Source organism: Schistocerca serialis, chromosome 7, assembly GCF_023864345.2.
Source record: "Schistocerca serialis cubense isolate TAMUIC-IGC-003099 chromosome 7, iqSchSeri2.2, whole genome shotgun sequence".
In the NCBI taxonomy this organism is placed as follows: domain Eukaryota; kingdom Metazoa; phylum Arthropoda; class Insecta; order Orthoptera; family Acrididae; genus Schistocerca; species Schistocerca serialis.
In genome coordinates this window covers 197,667,857-197,689,898 of record NC_064644.1, presented here as the reverse complement: position 1 = coordinate 197,689,898, position 22,042 = coordinate 197,667,857, and the positions used below count along the sequence as shown (strand labels likewise).

The following is a 22,042-nucleotide window of genomic DNA, read 5'->3' as shown; positions in this document are numbered from 1 at the left end:
CGCGGTCAACAAATGGATGATGCTGTGGTCTATTTGGAAACAAACGATATAAAAATATACTGTAAAACTTTGGACGGAGGGATGGGACATTTATAAGAAAGATTCGGTAACTTTGACTCTGTTATTTTTGGAACTTTTAAGGGTAGATGATTCTGAGCCACATAAACGGTGTTACCCAGAACTTGCACACAATCACTACCTGATTCCTATGGCTCTTTTTTTCCTGTTTAAGATCGAGCTGGTGGTTGTGTACATTTTAAGGAAAATGTGTCAATAAAGAGTTGGTGATTCATTAAATTGTATTGTTAAATAACTCTAGCCTACACACTGTGAAATTATAACTCTTTTAACTATTCCTGTATCCAGTGCCGCAGGCAGAAGGAGCAATTCAGCCACAAGAAGGATAAAAAACTATGTACGGAGCTCACGAACTCAAAAACAGCATACAATCTTAACTCTACTTCCTGAAAGCAAATCCTGCGGCAACTGAGGCCTAAGTTCTGGTAGTCAAACAGTTTGTCAGAAGGGCAGTTTCATATTTTTTTTAAATATTTTATTATTTTGCAACTGCTTCCTTAACAAAAAGTTCAGTACACGCCGCTGCTGCACGTAATGCTTCTGACAAGGGGATCAATAGCTTCACACGCCACCCACTGCTTCGAATACATTTACACGAGCTAGTTGACAGTACACAGCAATAAAGATGAGTTTCGTCGTTCTTTGTGTAGTTGCACAGCTTCCGAATCTTTATCCCCACGAGAATCAATGTGTCATTTGCATGTATCCCAAGAAGAGTATCATCCACACAGAAGCAGCTACGCTTTCAAAATTTTCCTCGGAGACTAATGGAGAATGACCAGCTGAGAGAGACCTCGCTCTAGGCAGGAGGTACCGCTCCGAAACTTTCAGAACCATCTGCATATATAGTGTGTAACAGGTATAAGTGGAGATATTTTTATGTGTGGTACCTTAATGTGTACACACACCAGGGTAACGGTGGTTCTTTCTCTGCATGGAACAGTCTTCCCACAAACGTGTCTCAGACCATAGAAACTGATCTTCTTTGCAAGGTCGTAACTACTCCAATAAGTGGACTACGCCTGGTAGTATAGAGTAAACGTTTTGCGTACATGCGACCACACTACAACGTCTGACCTGCTACCCTGGGGAAAGTAATCATTAATCGTTTGCCCTTACAACGTGTACTTCAAGGTACTAACCAACCTAAAAATATACCACTCCTAATAGCAATTATTATTATTAGTATCCAACTGAAGTAAATAGTAATGTGATGTTTTTCGGTACACTGTCCTCAGTCATTAATAAAAATATATGCGCTTACCCCCGTTATATTCTGCATTAAGGAGGAGATATGCCATGGAAGGGCTGATTCTCTCCGCCCTCGAGACAAATTGTACATCCCCGCACCTCTCAGTTTTTGTATCTTCCATTAAGGAACTGACATTTGCGATAAAATGCAGTACGACTGACCGAAATAATGATTGGAACTTGAGCTCTTGACTACAGCCATTAATGAGTACTTCTAGCGCGCGCCCACACACCCACACCCACCCACCCACCCACACACACACACACACCCACACACACACACACACACACACACACACACACAAAAGAAGAGAGCACTTGCCCGCGAAAGGCAAAGGTCCCGAGTCACGGTCCAGCACACAGTTTTAATCTGCCAGGAAGTTTCATATTAGCGCACACTCCGCTGCAGAGTGAAAATCTCATTCTGAAAGGAAGAAAGATTTATGGACTCGCCGACAACGAGATCAATACAGACGGAGCCCAAGTTCTGACTGAAGAAGGATGGGGAAGGAAATCAGCTCTCCCTTTTCAAAGGGACGTTCCAGCATCCGCCACAAGCAATTTAAACATACATGCGGATGATGGAACAGAAATAATTCAAACAGCCGTCGTTCCGAACACGCACACGAGCATGATGTGATTTGTTCAGCTGAAATACCATAGATTACAGCTTTCCCAGTACACTGCAGTAAATCAGTCGCTTTCTCTTTGTCATGCGAGGTTATTTCCCTTCTTTTCTGACAGTTCTTTCATGGTGTTGTAACTTTTATCAGGCACTGTACGCAATGATTTCACAAGATGACTACAGGCGACTAACTGGAAATTGCGATCACAAGATGACTACAGGCGACTAACTGGAAATTGCGATAAGCGCTAGAAGGTGAAAGAGATACTCACGGTCAACGAAGATGACGCCGTCTCCTGACGTGTAGCCTTCGATGATGGGAACCTTATTGAAGCCACCACTCCTCAAGATATTGATCGGTGAGTCTGTGAGGAAGGCGCCCTCTAAATCTGGTTCTATCGCTGGCAGCCAAGCTAAATGCTGCATGCGTACTTTTTCCTGCAAGAGAAGACACAGGAACTGTTGAGATAGAAACATTCTTATTCGGCCAAAAACTGAGTACAATACTTCTACAGAGCACCTCATCCGACATTGAAAATTGGAAATTTGTGGTAAGGTCTTATGGGACCAAACTGCTGAGCTCATCGGTCCCTAAGCTTAAGCACTACTTAATCTAACTTAAACTAACTTACGCTGAGGACGACACACGCACCCATTCCCGAGGGAGGAATCGAACGTCCGACCGGGGGGAGCCGCGTGGACCGTGACAAGGCGCCTTGGATGCGCGGCTACCCCATGCGCCCCATCCGGCATTCTTTTCTTGAAACCTTACGACCTTGTCATCCTTATATGCATACATTTTTAGCTACAAAATTGCCTAGATAGCTATAGCCGATTCCCTGAAATCCGGCTATGGCTGAGGAGTTTGTGACAGTTGTCCAGAAGCAGGGAAGATTATGGTTAAACGTACCGTCCACACCTTAGTCATTAGAAAAGGAGTACGAGATCGGAATAATTCAAGGATGAGAAACGAGTTCGACCATGCCCTTTTGAAAGAAATCACAGAAAACCTAAATCTGGATGGCCGGATGCAGATTTGAACGATCGACTTTTTTTTTTTTTTTTTTTTTTTTTTTTTTTTGCTTCCGTATTCGTTAAATTCACCAACTCACAAACAAAACCCCCACATTCCATAGGCAAACCAGCCTGATACAGATAAATAAATTATCATTAATAAGTGACTGATTGCCGTTTTTCCAACCTTCCAACATTTATTAAAACCAATTCCCAGTAATACCTGTGGTAGACTGGGGCATGCTTTGCAGAAGTGTTACTTCGCAAAAGTCTTCGGGCTCGATACCTGACGTTTAATGACAGTTTCCAAAAAACACGTCGTCACCATCCAGGGTTGCCAGGTTTTGTCCGAACAAAATCGGGATTTTTTATGGAACTTAGACAAAATACACTTAGGCCCAAAATTCAAAATGCAATTTAAGAAAGCACTGCATTTCATTTTGTTGATATTCCTGCTCGCTTTTCAATCTCGTTAGTAGGGTCTTCCCTTCTTCCCCGTCCAGAAAATTACGAAACTCTAAGCACGTAAATGAGTAATTCATCTTCATCAGTAATTCAGCTTCCAGTGTAACCATAGCCATTGACAAACAGTTTCTTCGCCAGGTGTTCCTCATGATGCTGACAATTCTTTTTGGGCCAATATTGGAATGAGGTATAGAAAACACGAAACAAACAACTTTGGACAGGTTTCCACAGTTTTCACACGGACGAAAAAATTTCATCCGCTTATTATCAAACTTCAACTTTACAATTATCTCCTCTTCCTTGAGAAAGGTGTTTAATTGCGCAAATCCTCGTCTACAAGAAGTCCATACAGGGAAGTCACTTATATGAATTCTAAAACTGAGCACTGTTCCATGTTAATGTAAACGGTATGAAAGCTTTGTACGCACTCTTTTCAAAGTCAAATCTTTTATCAAGAAAGTCTATACCGTGCAGTAAGTAATCGGAAGTTTCTCTTTTGAATGTTTGAAACCATAAGCCATCATTTACTGACTTCAAGATGTCTGGGGATGCCACCGAGCCATAAAACTGATATTTTCTTTGTTTCAGAGAGATTTTAAAGTGTTTTTAAATCAAATAAGTCTGTTATAAGTGCATCAGCAGATCAAAGTTTTGCATTTGAGGATGAGAAATAACCACTAATGTTCATTATAAAGTCCAGATACTCGAAAATGTCTCTGAGCGTCTTTCGCGCGTATGATTTAATTGGTTCGAAGTTTTTCACTCTTCCTTTCACGACCAGAGTATTTCAAAATTTCCTGCTGTTCAATATACATCCAAGCAAAAAGTTCCTTTTGTTCGTTGAATCTTACCGATTATGTTAAGTAATTATATATCTTAATAACAACGTCTTCTACATCAATTCAAAGAGCATATGCTGCTCGCTTTGCGGAATTATTCAAAAGATGATATTTACATGCTGTTGCAGTCAAGTTTCGATTTTCTTTGCGTAACTCGAAGTATATATTTTTAGTTTTTTCCAAAATTAACAGAGGCGTTATCAGCAGGAAAAGCTGCTGATATTCTTCAGTGGTAAAGATGCTGTGGTTAGCTCACTTTTTGTTCCTGGCGCAACTGAGTCAAACGTTTCATCATCACCGATATAAAATAAGTTTTGTACATACACTTTCTTCGAGAGAAAAATAATGTACTATCCGAAGATTCGTGCATCCAGAATATTTATCAGATATTTTAGAATCTTGAAAAAAGTGAGCAAGAACAAACTGCTGCATCAGTCCACAAAAACATAACTACGGCTGTTTTTAACTGAGTGAACACAAAGGATGCTTCCGCAGTTTTCGTCTGCGTTTTGGTGGCTAATGTTTGGGTTTGGGTCTTTTCTAAAGTTATTTTCGCATCCATGACAAACATCGAAATATGAGGGGCACACAGTACAGTAAGTATTATGATCATCTTTATATTGTCGAAGCCACGAGTAAACTTTATACCATACTCCACGGAACCTAGTTTTCCTCATTTGCTTCTCTTTCGGCAATGACACTTCTTTGCTTTCACTGTGTCATGAATCCATATTATCATGAAGGAAACTGCACAACACTACTCAGTTGTTCTTGCACAGAACGATTAAGCAGTGTTATTTCTGACTCGCTCCTCAAAAACAACGGCTGTTGAGTCGGGTTTGTCAACTTAACTCTGTGACTAAAACTTAAGAAGAATTTTCAATTTCAACAACTTTTATAAGATTGTCCCTCACTTGTAAACCCAAAATGAAAAAGTTAAAGCAGAGATCGCAATATTATATGAAATATTATCAATTTTTGTGTGGTCGAGATATTTATCTATACCGGCAAGGTGTAGTCGGGAATTGGATTTTCAGCTGGAAATTCTGGACAATCCCGTGAAAATCGGGATACCTCGCAACCCTATACCCACCTCAAGGCACATCCATTATGAAATCACTCCTTATGTCATCTTAGCATATCCAAACCATGTTGTTGAGTGTCTCGAACTGGAAGAGATTACATGCTTGTCGGACTCACAAACCCTGTCCAGAACTCTTCAAAGACTGCTCCAGCACTAAGTAAAATGGCTGTACGTTTTCTATAGACAACCAGATCTGAAGACATCCCTTAACCTTGGAACATATGGATGATATCTCTCGTTCCACTCGTTCCCTTCAGCAGAAACTGTGAAACGAAATATCCATCTACATTCCAACAAAATCCATGTTCACCTACACACAACGAGTTTTGTCACCGCATAAAGAATTACGTTTTCCCGCGCTTTGCCGGTACTTTTCATCACAATTGCCTACGAAAACGGATTTTGGAAATCCAGTGAGAGAAAACTAATGTTGTAAAATAGATGATTAAATGTTGTACCATATGTACTCGGTACCGTCGAGGCGCATACCCATACAAAGTATTCCTTACTCGTTACTTTCGATATTGAATCTCATTATGTATATATTAATTTGTTCTGGACACTCCCATGACGGAGTATGACAGTCGACACAAATCGCATTTCCTTTATTGCATGCATCTTCTCTGGACAAAATTAAAAAATCACTGTTAGCTTCTTTTCCAGTGCATGGTGAGTTCACTGAACGATGAGAATGTGTATTAAATTATCGTCAATTTGAACTCATATGAATTGTATAATGAGTCGTTGTACAATATAACTAATCTCTTCTCACAGTGCGGGTCACAAATTAATTTTACAATCGAAGGTAGCTGGAACTAATTGCTGTCTGTGGCCTAACAGTGCCACACAAGTGACTCAAGCCATATGCTGTTTACGCACGGCGTTTGAATTACATGAGTAACGAAACGAATACTGTCGACTCGACCCGGACCGGACGCGAACTGCATGCGGAAAGAAAACGTAGGGAGTGACAAAATGTGTTCGGTACTCTTTGTCAGTAACGACTTGGTCAGCTGCGAATAAAAAATCTGAGGAATACGAAACCTACCGAGTAGACACCAGCTGTGCTCTGGGAAGGAAATCATGCAAGTAACAAAACGTATCCTTTACTCAGGTTCAAATGGCTCCAAGCACTATGGAACTTAACATCTGAGGTCATCAGTCCCTAGACTTAGAACTACTTAAACCTAACCAACCTAAGGACGTCACACACATCCATGCTCGAGGTAGGATTCGAACCTGCGACCGTAGCAGCAGCGCGGTTCCGGACTGACTTTACTCAGGGTCTGCTGACGAAAAGAAATTGGAGGAATACGAAAACTGCCGACTCGGTCCGAGTTAGGTACGAACAGCGAGCGGGGAAGGAAACATATGAGTAACGAAACGTTCCAGGCAGTAACTAAACGGTACCTCGAGTCTCGTAACAAATTCGAAATTAGTAATAAATGCAAACGATATCCATCAGCTCCAAACGGAACCCACCGCATCTGTGATGACGTCGTCGTTGTGGCTTACGAGGTCGGCCGCGTCCTGTGCCAGCAGGAAGTCGAGCAGCTGTCGGGAGTCGTTGGTGGAGAGGCCGAGAACCTCCCCCAGCCTGAAGGCCTTCTTCCTCGCGTCCGCCATGATGCCCCACGGGCTAATGGCGTCTCCGCTCTGGATTGTCAGTCCCTGAAACAGGCCTGCAGGCACAACGGCGATCAGGAGCCTTCCAGTCACTCCTAATTAAACTGCCTGGAAAAAGAGAACAAGCACCCAGAAGACATGGTCGGATGTCATACATGTACACACCATCAGAGGGAATGTAAATGATTAGAGCAGCAATTCTCTGTGAGAGGCAGAACATCCACCAGAATGCATTAGCGTTGTTCATATTTACTGTTATAACCAGGTCTGGTAGGGTATGTAAGCAGCATGAACAGAATTGGATGTTGATCACTGTGAAGGACATGGGGATGCTGTGTACTCATATCAGACACCATTAACAGCACCTGACAGAGTTTGGATTTACATTTGGCCAGCTGGTCGAATCGCGCAGCATTTGGATTTGGGAGGCGTACAGATGTGACAGTGGCCAACGATATAGTACAAGGGAACGTGAGGGCAGGCTTAATCGCCATCATCGTTCCAGTTGACCACGTCTGACCACTACAAAGGAGGATGTCGTATTGTGCACTTACCTCACAACCCTTGACATCTGTGTCTGTCATCAGAGAACAAATAATAGAGCCCCTGCATCGTCCTGTATTATCCTGCGCATTTGGTCTGGCACTAACAGCAACCAAAGTAGGGAACTACCATCACAAGCCTAGACTGCCACAAGAGAAACGGCTGCGTTTTGAGTGGTACTGTGACCGGGAAGCATGAATGGAGTCGTACTGCGTTCAAAAAGGAATCTTCATTCTGCATTACTCTCAGTTCGTCAGTGAGTGTGGCATTCACCATGGGCAAAGTCCCATTACTACAAAGTTTTGGAGACGTGCTGCGGAGTTACTCCTAGCGTAATAGTGTGGGGTCATCAGGTATGACTTCACATCACAGATGATAGTTAAATGTATGCGCTGCTACTGTTTGGCGTGGTTTTCACGTTTTCGGAAATACCATTTTTGGCAATGTTACAATGATTTGAAAAAAGATCTCGGCCCGGAACTAGTCATCGAGTGAATAAAAAAAGTACAATTTGCAACTTTCCATTGCTGTCGTTGTGATTGTGTGGCTTAGTGAAGGGAAAAAAACCGAAATTTATACCAGGGCCACTGAAGTAAAAGGTGTATCACCATTCACGATTCTGAGCAGTGGGGCAAGGCGGGGGGGGATCGCCACTTACTAGATGTCAACGGCTAAAAAGACAGTGCCCAATCCGGAGTTTAGTTACCTCCTCCTGATGACGAGGCCGGGAAGAAGAGGTCCGAGCACAGGGAAGAGGTTTTATGTCCCGTAATTTATTATCTCGAAGTGCAGACCAATGTGAGCGCCATAAAGAGGTACAGGACGGCATAAAGTTCTCTGTAGATCGGCAAAGGGAACCATGCCAACAGTGGGCCAAGGGAGAGAGACTGCAGCCTTTGCCCCTATATCGGCTGCCTCGTTTCCGCAGATACCAACATGCCCTGGGATTCAGGGGAATGCCACAGAGATGCCCGCCCCCCCCCCCCCCCCCCCAAGTGGAGCATGTGGAGGCAGTACTGAATCCGGTAGACCAGAGGGTAGACGGGATAAAGAGCTAGGACGTTGAGAAGAGAGCCGAGCGAATCTGCCCATATAATATACTGTATCTGCTTATGGCGACGGATGTATTGGAGAGCCTGGGGGACACCTTAAAACTCCACAGTAAAAACGGAGCACTGGTCAGGAAGCCGAAATCTAATAGAGGTGTTTCCAACAGTATAGGCACTCCCGACACCAAAGGTGGTCTTGGAGCCGTCAGTGTAAGTAAACGTGGAATCCTCCATTCATTTGTTGTGTGTTTTTTCATACTGAACAAAGTCGGAAGCTAGTTCGTCAAATGTTATGAGTGGAAAAGTTCAAAGTCGCTCTCTTGGTCATGAAAGATCCGTACAAGTTTGGACGAGACAAATGGTTTGCATTTACGTGTCTGTTTTGAGAAAGAAAAACTTGCTAGTAGACCGCTTCACTTAGTTAACAATTATATCGAAAGAACTGCTGTAGCTCTCAATATTAAGATATGCTCTTTTGTGAAGATTTGCAAACATGTTAGGAAAGCAAGAGTAAGATGGAAGCTTTGCGGAAAAACGCTTTATGCATAAGCGGATGAGCTAAATCTATTCATAGTTTGAAGATACAAATATCCGGCACTCAACAAATTATTGATCATCGTTAAGGAAGTAAGTACTCCTATTTTCCAACGATCCTGCAAATAGTTATATTCAGTTCTGCGCAACCTGGGCTCTCACTAAGTACATTCATTTGGCTCTAAGCTACTGATGGATAGAGAAGACTTAACTGCGTGGCTGATCAGGAAACGTACTACACTTCTAGTGACAGGTTAATAAACACAGAGATATGTTTCTCGTAATGAAACCGAAAGGGCGATCACTTCGCTGTTGACGTGCGAGCGAGCGGAACATAATGCGTCGCATTTGACTCCGGCATCTCGTTTTGGATTCATGAAAGGGTTCTGGTTTGGATCGAATAAATAAATGATATTTTCTTAAGGCCTCGTTCGCACAGTATGTACAGCTAACCTTAAAAAAAATTTTCTCCTTGTCGTAAACACGTAACGTTATCAGGAAATTCATTTTCGTATTCTTCCCGTCTATCATCTTACAATTTTGATACCGTAAATAGCATTAAAATGAAGGCTTAGTACTCCTTCTCCAGAATACACTGATTCCAGTTCCAAATTTTTACTATGAATAGTTTGCGAGTTTGAGCGAGTCGAATGAAATGTGAGATGCCGGATGTGTCAGCCTTGCTCTGCTCTCCTCAGCGCTTGGTGAAGTGTCGGTCCTAAAGCTGTTCTGAACGGACTTTGGAGTACCCTAGACATGGTCTCGAAGGCTGGCCAGTGGTAAAATAAGAGTTACTGGTCGCAGTTTCAATACAAATCATCCGTTATTTTAACCCCAGTCGCTGTGTTCAGCATCCAGGAAACATAAATTGACACTGGAGTGCTTCATTTCATTACGAGATAGTGATCGGTCTGTAGGTGGTGGTTCCACTGGTTAGTACACCAATGGGAATTAAAATCATGTTGCTGTAGGCACTAATCATAGCTAACAGTCAGAGAGGTGGGTAGGAGATTATGTTCTCCAGTTTCATAAAACCTTCGTGATATCCCGAATGGGTTATGGATCTACTATACTGAGGATGATCGATGCTACACAGCCGAAGGACAGTCAGTTGATGATACACGTCTGTAGGACCAGATCAGTTGCCAGCCGCTACGCTGGAGGTGTGATCGGCCGCTATTGTCCATCCTGCAGTTCCTATGGGTACGTCAGGTGTGCAAGTTCTTGCCTAAAACTCACTTAACGGCATTCCACTTGTTCGTTTATTTCAACGTGTAAATGGTTTACCCCACCAGATAAAAATACCTCCTATATCCTATACCTCTTCCTCTTGCAGAAACTCATAAAGACGGACAGATATTATTTATCGTACAGACTTTCTATTCCTCCTGCCATCAAACTGACCAACATTTTGCATCAACATAGGTTTCCCATTTACACTTCTCACATTAAAAACCTTACTTTTCACTTCCCAGAAATTTTGTTTAATCTCCCCTTACTTCCCAAGTCTGTCTCATTCACTCTGATAGTGTGTCTTACCACCTGATGTCAGTACGATTTGAGAGCAGGTAATAGCGATTACTTTCTTTCTCTTCCATTTTATCAGTATTGTACAGGATTTACCATTATTGTGCAATACGGCTGTAATCCGACTTAAATAAGAGCCTTGAAAGTGGACTGTCTTACTTGCCACGTCGATCTTCAGCAAGTTTTGGCCATAAATGTGAAAGAATGTGTGGATTTGATAAATCAATATATACTGATATAATCATATTCTTTCTAAGTCTATTCCTCAGACCACAGATCTTGGTCAGAGAAGTTAGTTTTACTATGTCAGAGTGGCAGTCAGCGTGTGTGAGTCAATCTTATTGTTAGAACATTGTGTGTGGTCAAAGTTTACTGTAACAAGTTTTATAGTTGAGCACATGAATTTGTCTTGTAATTGAAATAAGTGTCAAGGAAAGTAATTGTAAACAGTAAAATTGATGAGAAAGATGTTTGCTAACTTTTTTAATTGTGAGAACTTTAGGAAAGGGTGTATTGTTGTTAATGAGGCATAGTTTGTTTTGATTTATCAGTCGTTAAGTTTAATTCCTTATTTTTTAGTCAATGTGTTTTACGTTTATCAATGTGTTTGTATACTCGCATTACGCATCGCGAGTTGTGTGCTGCAGAAGCATTTTGAGAAAATAGGTAAGGTACCATCTTACATTGCCCATGACAAGCATCGAAAATGAAATTTGGTTTTGGACAGTCAGATCAGTATTCCTAATAGTAACAGGTTGCAGAACACATGAGCGTTCCGTGCGCAGAGATAGACCAATGAATTTAATTATTAAACATCATGCCATTGTGAGGCACAGTGATTGTGAGAATGCAATTGTGAAAATATCGCATCAGCATAGAGGCTTAATAGCAGCAGATGATTTCGGTAAAATGCTACCTTGTGAATTTTCAAGTCGTCTTGTCAGATGCGGTATATTTTGTGTTCATTTGTTGTGACAGAGAGGTCATCGGTCTCAACGGATTAGGGAAGGATGCCGAAGGAAGTCGGCCGTGCCTTGTTAAAGAAACCATTCCGGCATTTGCATAAAGCGGTTTAGGGAAATCACGGAAAATCTAAATTAGGATGGCCAGACGCGGGATTGAACCGTCGTCCTCTCGAATGAGACTCCAGTGTGCTAACCACTGCGCCACCTCCCTCAGTCAATGCTGGTACGATGATTGTTTGCAAGAATAAAGATAAAGATTAGCTGTATTCAGGTCCAACATTTTAATTTGAATCATTTTGTTTCTCAGTCAAACATCATACGTAAATTTCATTGAAAACGGATTTATCTCTCGCAGGCGATTTGTTTGATGCACTGGCTAGCCTGGACTTGCATCGTGCAGCGTATGCTTCACATACTCCGTCCAAAATGTGGTTTTAACACAGCTCTATTGCCCTGCACTTAGACTTACGTATTTCAATAGCAGAAAAAGTTTTATACATTTATCAGATACCAACCCGATCAAACACGAGTTTATAACTTTTTACATATTACCTTCAGCCTTTCTTGTTTTAATAGTTATCCATAGTCTATTGAACTACTCCAACCATTTATTTCTATTCGAGTGTTGCTTTTAGATCTCCATATTGTGGTGTCACATTTCGATACTGCCCTACCGGCGTCTTTAAGCTGTCAATGGAATTCCTAGTTTTGGTCAGACGCAGGATCTGGCAGACCCAATGGTGCACGCCCCCTGAGCCATGTTTCCATCAGCTCTGGACTACGAGTGCCCTCTGCCGCTGCGATGTGGGACGGCCAGCGGCAGCCACATAGCCGTCTCAGACTTGGAACTGCTTCGCTATATGATGCTAGGCAGACGCCGCCAAGTCGCGGCTGCGGCACCATTGTTCGTGCATTACTTTTGAGAGCATCATCCATGCTGCTATTATATGAGCTGGACTCTTGTTGGTTGCTCCATTATTTGCAAAGAGGCCTCATACGCTTGGAGTAACAGAAGTTAAATCAATCTTCTATTTAGTGTGTTAACTTGTTCGCTAAACACTCCCACTCCTCTCAAACTTTCCTACGACGAGAGTTCCGTGGTCGAGCGGTTCTAGGCGCTTCAGTCCGGAACTGCGCGACTGCTACGGTCGCAGGTTCGAATCTTGCCTCGGGCATGGATGTTTGTGATGTCCTTAGGTTAGTTAGGTTTAAGTAGTTCTAAGTCTAGGGGACTGATGACCTCAGATGTTAAGTCCCATAGTGCTTAGAGCCATTTGAATTTTTGAGAGTTGCCGCACCGCTCTGCAGCCCACCTCTCCTCTCCGTTGTGTACAAAGTCGTACACAACACGTATTTGCCTCAACATCGATTTAATGCAACACAGCCAGATAATATGAAATTCAGGATTAACAGTGAAAACAAAATCAGTCGACTATGTTAGGGAGCAGTTGACTTTTTTGACGAAGACGACGCACATGGCTGAAGATAGCAACACTATGTCACATCGATGGATTGCTTTGTTATCAACTGAAGAAATAAAGTCTGTATATGAGTCCGCGATCATTTTATTTTGAGCACTTTTATTTTCACATGTCCGTCTTGATCACATAGATTTCTTTAACTGTATTACCATTTTCGGCTTATCGTCATCTTCAGATCGTTAAAATATTCTGTTATAAATCATCGTCAATTAAACATGTTTAACTTGACGATGATTTACATCAGAATATTTTAACGATCTGAAGATGGCGATAAGCCGAAACCGGTTATAAAGTGTAAGGAAATCTGTGTGATCAAGACGGACATGTGAAAATAAAAGTGGAATGCTTTGTGCTTCACCATTACCGCGGTACTCAGATTAACTAGCATAAATCGTAAAAAAATTATAGAAATTTGGTTTAGATTTTGGACATCACGCATAGACAATGTAATATTCAGTCGCTATCGCTTTTTTTTGTAGCACAGACTTTACAAATTTACACATTTTAACTTTAATTCGTGACTAGAATTTGTCATATTAAAAGAAAGAGATGAGAAGTAGTTATCTTACAGAGCGCAAACTGTTACAGTATGTATCTACAAAAGCAACAGATATCATATTCGAGAGCATCAACACCATCCCGTCAAAAATTCCAGTGCACAAGTGCCATGGACTACTGGTACTGTTTAGTCACGTAGGTATGCAATCTGAGGCACTTAGGTGACATTAGTGCAAACACACTTTCCTATACACCATCTAAAAGTTTCAGTTTGTATACAGTCATTTTCTACTAAATAAGTAATGAAATACACTTGCTTGATAGTTGAACTACTTTAACATACACTGACGAAAAAAGTCTCAATACCAAGAAGGAATAGTGTGAGATAAACGAAAGTTGGTAGGCGTGTTTCTACATCTGAAAGATGACGTCTATCCAAATTTTGCGCCAGTCGCATGAGAGTAGTGCTAGTAGCGCCGACATGAGGATGCTAATAAGCTTTGCTTTAAATAAGCGATATGACGGTCTGAGATTGGATGTGGTAAGTTGATGTTAGTTAAAAAAGCCTTTAAGGCTACGAAGACGCCATTATCAACAGCTCACCGACTTTGAAAGAAGTCTTGTAACAGGGCTACGAAAAGGTGGATGTTCCTTCCGCGACATCGCAGAAAGACTTGGCAGGAATGTAGGCGCGGTACATGATTGCTGGCAGCGGCGGTCACAGGAATGTACGGACGCAAGAAGACCAGGCTCTACGTGTCACTACGGAGAGGGGCCGGCCGCTGTGGCCGAGCGGGTCTAGGCGCTTCAGTACGGAACCGCACGACTGCTACGGTCGCAGGTTCGAATCCTGCCTCGGGCATCGATGTGTGTGATGTCCTTAGGTTAGTTCGGTTTAAGTAGTTCTAAGTTCTAGGGGACTGATGACCTCAACAGTTAAGTCCCATAGTGCTCAGAGCTATTTTTGAACTACCGAGAGGGAAGACCGTCATGTACGGAATACGACTGTAGCCCGTCTGCAACAGTCACGCGAGCAGCTGTTGGCACCATAGTGACACAAAAAACTGTTAAAAATCGGTTACTTCAAGAACAGGTCTGAGCCAGACGCCCTGTAGCGTGCATCCCAATGACCCTAAACCAACGCAGTTTGTGACCTCAGTGGTGTCTAGAGAGGGCTCATTGGAGTTATGGTCTGGGTTGCGATTTCGTATGACAGCAGGAGCAGTTTCGTTGTTATCCCATGCTCCCGACTGACAATTTGCACGTCAGGCTGGTGATCCGACCTGTTGTGCTGTGATTCTTGAACAGTATCCAGGGCATGCTTTCCAAAAGGATAACGCTCGCCCACATGCCACTGTTGTAACCCAACATGCTCTATGCAGTGTCGGCCCGCTCAATCGTCAGATCTTTCCCAATCGAGCACATATGGGACAACATCGGACGATAAATCCAGCTTCATCTGCAACCAGCATTAACCGTTCCTGTATTGACTGACCAAGTGTAACATGCATGGAACTTACAAACTGACATCCGCCACCTGTACAACGCAATGCATGCTTGCATTCAACGTTCCGGTGATTACACTGGTTATTTATGTACCAGCAGTTCAAATTTCCAGTGGCTTTTCTCGCGCTTGCATTAACCTGTGAACCTACACACTTACATACGTTACCCAGACAAACGTACACCCGAAACTTCCTCTACATTCATGTTTTTTGGCGCTGGGATTTTCTTCCGGCAGTGTGTGACAATATTAGAAAAACAAGCGTAAGTTTTTTTTTTATTTTTTTTTACGGTAGATAAACGCTAAATTTACGCATCTTTTGTTTCATGTACCATAATTACTACTAAAAAGGTATTTCGTTCAAGCCCTTTTACTGTAGGAATACGGCGAGTGCGGCGGACCATGACGTAGTCGATATATAGCTGTCCCCCCAGCATGTTCACGTCTGCCAAAAGACGGAGCTTGTCTGGCCGGTGACGACATCTTCAGTAAACACAACGGGGGCGAAATGGCGACAATATCAACGTCCAACCTATTTTAATTTTGTTGTTTTAAAGTCTTTGCTGTATAACGCACTAATAAAGTTACCATTATATTACATCAACCTTATTTTACGAAAATTTAACTTTTAAGTATGTTTAAAATGCATTATGAATCAAAACACACACAACGTGGGTGTAATATTCTACAATATTTATTATTTATTTCAGAAACTGGTTTTGACTGTTAAGCCATCATCAGGTACAAAGATAAACATGTGGTGCAGTGAAATTTTTTTGGGTCAAAGATTTTAAGCTAGTGCACATACACAGTAACTGCAGAACTATGAACACTTGTTCATTTTCTCTCCTTTGAAACACCACTCTTCTAATAAACAAGTGGTCATAAATTTCAAGGTATGCATTTTAGAGCACATTTTTACTGTACATATTTTTTTTGTTTTGGTCCATACTACAACTTCCCAAAATATGGAACGCAAAGAGCTTGCAGTAGAAGAGATTTTTTTCACAGTACCAAAGATCAAGAATTGCTCAAAGCTCTTAGGGTTTGCGTTTTGAGCCTATGTTTACTTGACTTTCTTGTTTCGAATAATCATTCCTGTCATTGACCATCACTCCTGAAAAACCATGTATAACTAACATAAAATATGTGAGTCATTAACTGATGAACTATATACAAATGACAAAAACTGACCATAGAAGAAAATAAATTTAACGGTAAACTTTGGTAACATGTTCTAAGGGTGTGGCTGCACAAAATAATTTTGCCTTTAATAGGTCCAAAATTAAAAATAGATAAGATTAAGCCGGTAAGTAAAGCAGCTATGTCTGTACATAGCAATTTTTATCACGACTAGAGAAATTATAGTAACTGAAATAAAGAAGAAATGGGTCATGTCAGTATGAGGGGGTAATTTACAGCATGGTCTAGATGGGACTTTGAGTAGTATCTGCAGTTATAAGTGGCGAGTAAGGTAACTGCGATCATTCAGTACTAAGGTTGGAGAGATGGTCGTATGTTCATTAATTTCCACTGTCTCGAGAAGGTTCATCTTCCGTCCTTTATCGATATGTTGTAATACTTCATGTTGCAATTTATAATTATGGCTTTCTTTAAGTAGGTAGATCTGAAAAAGTAGAGTCCCCTTTTGTAAGTTTCCAGCTTACACGAGGCTTGGAACTTAAATAGTGGCAACTATTTATTCACAACCGATACAAAAGAGTCACATGTTTACATCTGTTACTGTCCTTCAAAGTAGTCACCAGCTTTGTGTAGAACACGTTGCCAGTGATGTGGAAGGCGTAGTATACCGTTATCAGAGCCTGTTCTATTGATGGTGCGAATGGAGCGGTCTACTGCCTGTCGAATCTCTGGAACAGTTCTGAAGCGAATGCCATGAAGTGGTTCCTTCATCTTCGGAATCAAATCAAAGTCACAAGGACTTAAGTCCGGGGAGTATAGTGGATGGTACAGTACTTCCCAGTCCCATCGACCGAACAGAGCAGCCACAGCTTGCGCCATATGCGCCCGCGCATTGTCGTGCAAAATGATGGGTGGGTTGCGCAGAAAGTGTCGCCGCTTCTTTCGCGAAGCCGGTCGCAGGTGATGCTCCAAAACGAACAGTAATTCTGTGCATTGACAGTCTGCCGTGGAGAAACGTAATGAGTTAGGATAACACCATCACAGTCGTACACGAGATTTACCATAACTTTAGACCGCTCCATTCGCACCATCAACAGAACAACCTCTGCTAAGTGTATACTATGCCTTCCACATCGGTGGCAACGGGTTCTACACAACGCTGGTGACTACTTTGAAGGACAGTAACAGGTGCAAACATGTAACTCTTTTTTATCATTTGTGAATAATTAGTTGCCACTATTTAAGTTCCAACCCTCGTATATTAGTGTGGAAAGCGGTTCCGTCGTTACACTAGAGTATATTACATTTTATTTACGTTTATAGATTTTGTTTCTTTCGTAGAAAATTACTTTATTTATATTACTAAAAGTTACTGATACCATATTCTAAAGCGTGCCTGCACCTAATTGCCACTGCTTATGTTACTTCAGGCAACCTCTGTGACTGTCAGTATAAGTACTCATGGCACTTTTATACAGTGGAATTTTTGACAAGATACTGTGTCCTCTTAATACGGTATGTATCGGTTTTATGTATATGTGCTGTGACATTTAGTACTTTGTAAGATAACTATTTTTCATTTGTGTTTCACTACATAAGTGATTCTGAAGGTGGTTTAAAGCCGAAACGAGTAAAATTGAAAATTTTAATTAAAAACGGAAGTCCTCCAGCTGTACTTAAGATTTCACATTTATTTGGCTACTACTTTCGACATTACGTCAAGGCCATCTTCAGGCTCTTTGATGATATCAACTGCGTGTGGCTGAGTACTAGAAGTCCGCGGTGATACCAACACGTGTTCCACATGGATGGCGGGCAATACTGTCTGAAGTTACTGCCCGCCATCCATGTGAAGCACGTATTGGTCTCACCGCGTACTTCTAGTACTTAGCGACACACAATTGATATCATCAAAGTGTACGAGCCTGAAGATGGCATTGACGCAACGTCGAAACTAGTAGCCAAACAAATGTGAAATCTTAAGTACAGCTGGAGGAGTTTAATTTTTAATAAAAATTATACCAGCTGATGTTCCACCATCGTCCAATTTAAATATGGATGTACGAAGATAAAATTGTAAAGGTTTATACAATAAAAAGGAACCAAGAGAGAGTATTACCTTATTTAGTGTAATAGTTATATTGAACGCTTTTTATGACTTGGTCATTTATAGTCGCAGGTCACAATTGTCACTACCATTTACTGCAGCGCTGAGAAAACATTCAACACAGAATTGAGACACTGTTGTCCACATCGGCAGCTGCTCACCTGCAGAGCTGGGCGACAAGAGGTGGTGCGACACTGAACAGCCGCCAGCACTAGAACCACCGGCAGTTATTCTCTCAGGGTCTCCACCGAAGGCTGCGATGTTCTGATTTACCCAACGCAGAGCCATCACCTGGTCCTTCATACCCGCGTTTCCTGGGATCACTTCATCTTGTGTGCTTAGATAACCTGGAAAAAGCAAGAAATTTTATATACATAATCGTGTAACTAATCAAAGACATAGTCAGGTCTACATTTCTCACTGGGAGATGAAGACAATGTGGCATTCATGAGCAAGAGGAAGGTACTGGAAAAGGATTTACTGCACGTGGGTTCCATAGAACTATTATCCAGTGAAACAAGTTTGTATGTATCTTGTGGAGCACTTGCGCACTTTAGCGATCTCAGATACTAGGACTGGTAATGAGTGAATAGGAGTGAACACTATGGGTCCTACTAACATTGTGTTAATGAAAGTAATCTAGCAATGACATTAAATTTTCGGCATCCGCTGTAGATGGCGTATCCGTCATAAATCTACTAGAGGTATCCAACAGAAATCCTGTTCGTTGTGTAAAAGCAGAACATAAATCCCGTGGTGAAACTTCATAAGAAGGAGAGTAAAACGTAACTTCCTCTTACGGACAGGACAATATTAGAAAGAACTATTTTAAAATACGGAGACCGGTTATACGAATGTGACCACTGACAACAATATTCTCTTATTGCTGCATTGATTTTATCTGGTGGATTAGAGCTGTCATTTGATCTTGTAAATCTAATCACCATTTTATATACTCTCTCTACAGTTAATATTGCAAAGTTCATAGAGTAGTATCACATATTATACTAAAACACCAGTGTACAAAACTTAGCCGGCCGGAGTGGCCGTGCGGTTCTAGGCACTACAGTCTGGAGCCGAGCGACCGCTACAGTCGGAGGTTCGAATCTTGCCTCGAGCATGGATGTGTGTGATGTCCCTAGGTTAGTTAGGTTTAATTAGTTCTAAGTTCTAGGCGACTGATGAGCTCAGAAGTTAAGTCGCATAGTGCTCAGAGCCATTTGAACCATTTTTTGCAAAACTTAAGGACGAAACAACTTTCGCATGATGTGTCACTGCCAAGTAACATAGCTCGATGACTCTTGGACCTTACATAGAAAGAACTTTTGCAATATAATACAGAAGATAGCTCAAAGAAATAAGAATGATACGAACAGAAATGATACTTTTATTCAAAGAAAATAATTACACTGAAGTCACTGCTGTCTATGATGGTCCCCTAGTCATTACAAAATGGCAGGACATGGTTCTTAATAGGGTATGTGGCACTACGGACGGCAGTGCATGCCCTGCAACCTGCCCCTACAAAGCTGATAAGGAGTTCTTGTGGTGGACATGCCCTCATTTGGCGAGAGATGGGAACACATAATGCACCCATGAAGATCATTTGGTGGGCCAGGTGTTATGGTGTGAGGACGGTAATGTTGCATGGTTGTACTGACGTTCATGTCTTTGAACACGATACTCCCACCAATAAACGTTGTTGCCGCGCTGTACTTCTTCGTCAGGTGAGTCTTTTCAGGGGTTCATTCGGCCCTGACTTCATTTTTATGAATGATAATGAGCGACCGCATAGAACCACGCAGGTCAAGGAACTCTTGGAACGAGAGGATTTTTGGCGAATGGACTGGCCTTCCTGCTTCCCCGACTTAATCCTAACGAGCACGTGTGAGATGTGTTGGCAGACATTGCAGTACGTCCACATGCATCAGATGGAGTTGTTGGAAGATGTCCAAGGCAGGGAGTGTTTTTTCCTCCACGACAACACCGCATATAATTCAGCACACGACATGTTAACACATGCTCATTTTTTGGACTATCAAATGTAGCAACCCCCTCTCACCTTCTCCCTCCTCCTATATGGCCTCGCCCGCATCTCGTGGTCGTGCAGTAGCGTTCTCGCTTCCCACGCCCGGGTTCCCGGGTTCGATTCCGGGCGGGGTCAGGGATTTTCTCTGCCTCGTGATGGCTGGGTGTTGTGTGCTGTCCTTAGGTTAGTTAGGTTTAAGTAGTTCTAAGTTCTAGGGGACTGATGACCATCGATGTTAAGTCCCATAGTGCTCAGAGCCATTTGAACCATATATGGCCTCCCGTATTTTGCTCCTCGGATGAAGAGGCTATTGCGTGGCAGGTATTTGCAGAAAAACAACGAGATGATTTTCGAGTTGCAAATGTTTCAAATGCGTGTGAATTCCAAAGAGACCAAACTGCTGAGGTCATCGGTCCTTAAACTTACACGCTACTTAAACTAGCGGAAACTATATATGAAGGTAGTATCTGTTCCCGATAGAACAGATACCATTGATGACCGTGCAGCTTCTCTAGAATGAAATGATAATTAAATCGACACCCTAGCTGCAAACATGCGTTGATATACATCATTGGGGATATATTGAAAATGTGTGCCCCGACCGGGACTCGAACCCTGGATCTCCTGCTTACATGGCAGACGCTCTATCCAACTGAGCCACGAGTAATGAGTGTGATGGGCAAACATCTGTTCGGCGCACTACGAATATAGTGGTGTGGACATGTTGGGAATGTGGGGTTTCACGGGGAGCGTGCAAGGGATAAGTCCCTGCAGACGCACTATCCTCTGTGCCCTCGGTGGCTCAGTTGGATAGAGCGTCTGCCATGTAAGCAGGAGATTCCGGGTTCGAGACACGGTCGGGACACACATTTTCAACATGTCCCCAACGATACTACCTTCATATATAGATAAAACATGGCTACCCGGTTATTGACCTTCTTGTGCGAACGCACACGCTATGCCCCAACTCGTACGGGACTTAGATTAATCTGTCTCACTGATGGGTGATTGTGCAGAGAAGGGCTAGCACTAGTTAGATTTTTTTAAAGAAAGTTTACGAATACCCCTAGTAATGGCTAGTTTCTTAATTCTGATATTTCACTGACGGGGAAAACATCGCAACACCAAAAAGGAGTTGTGCGACGTAAACGACAATTGGTAGGATAGTTCCTATATCTTAAAGATGATGCCTTTTAAAATTTCACACTAGTCACAAAAGAATGCACCTAGTAGCACCTCTATAAGGATGCAAATCAAGATTTCTGTAAACATACGTTGCAACTGTCGTGAACGTTAGTCAGATTTGATATTGGGCATGTTGAGATGATACACTCCTGGAAATTGAAATAAGAACACCGTGAATTCATTGTCCCAGGAAGGGGAAACTTTATTGACACATTCCTGGGGTCAGATACATCACATGATCACACTGACAGAACCACAGGCACATAGACACAGGCAATGGAGCATGCACAATGTCGGCACTAGTACAGTGTATATCCACCTTTCGCAGCAATGCAGGCTGCTATTCTCCCATGGAGACGATCGTAGAGATGCTGGATGTAGTCCTGTGGAACGGCTTGCCATGCCATTTCCACCTGGCGCCTCAGTTGGACCAGCGTTCGTGCTGGACGTGCAGACCGCGTGAGACGACGCTTCATCCAGTCCCAAACATGCTCA

General features: G+C 42.3%; 1 protein-coding gene across 1 annotated transcript in view; it reads right to left on the bottom strand.

Annotated features, from left to right (window-relative positions):
- LOC126412972 (acetylcholinesterase-like) overlaps positions 1-22,042 on the bottom strand; it is a 63,391-nt gene that overhangs the window by 36,791 nt on the left and 4,558 nt on the right. The window contains exons 3-5 of the mRNA XM_050082863.1: positions 18,495-18,680; positions 6,839-7,038; positions 2,227-2,392 (exon numbers count right to left, since the gene is read on the bottom strand). Of these exons, the coding sequence (XP_049938820.1) occupies positions 2,227-2,392; positions 6,839-7,038; positions 18,495-18,680 (552 nt within the window). The remainder of the gene's footprint in view (positions 1-2,226; positions 2,393-6,838; positions 7,039-18,494; positions 18,681-22,042) is intronic.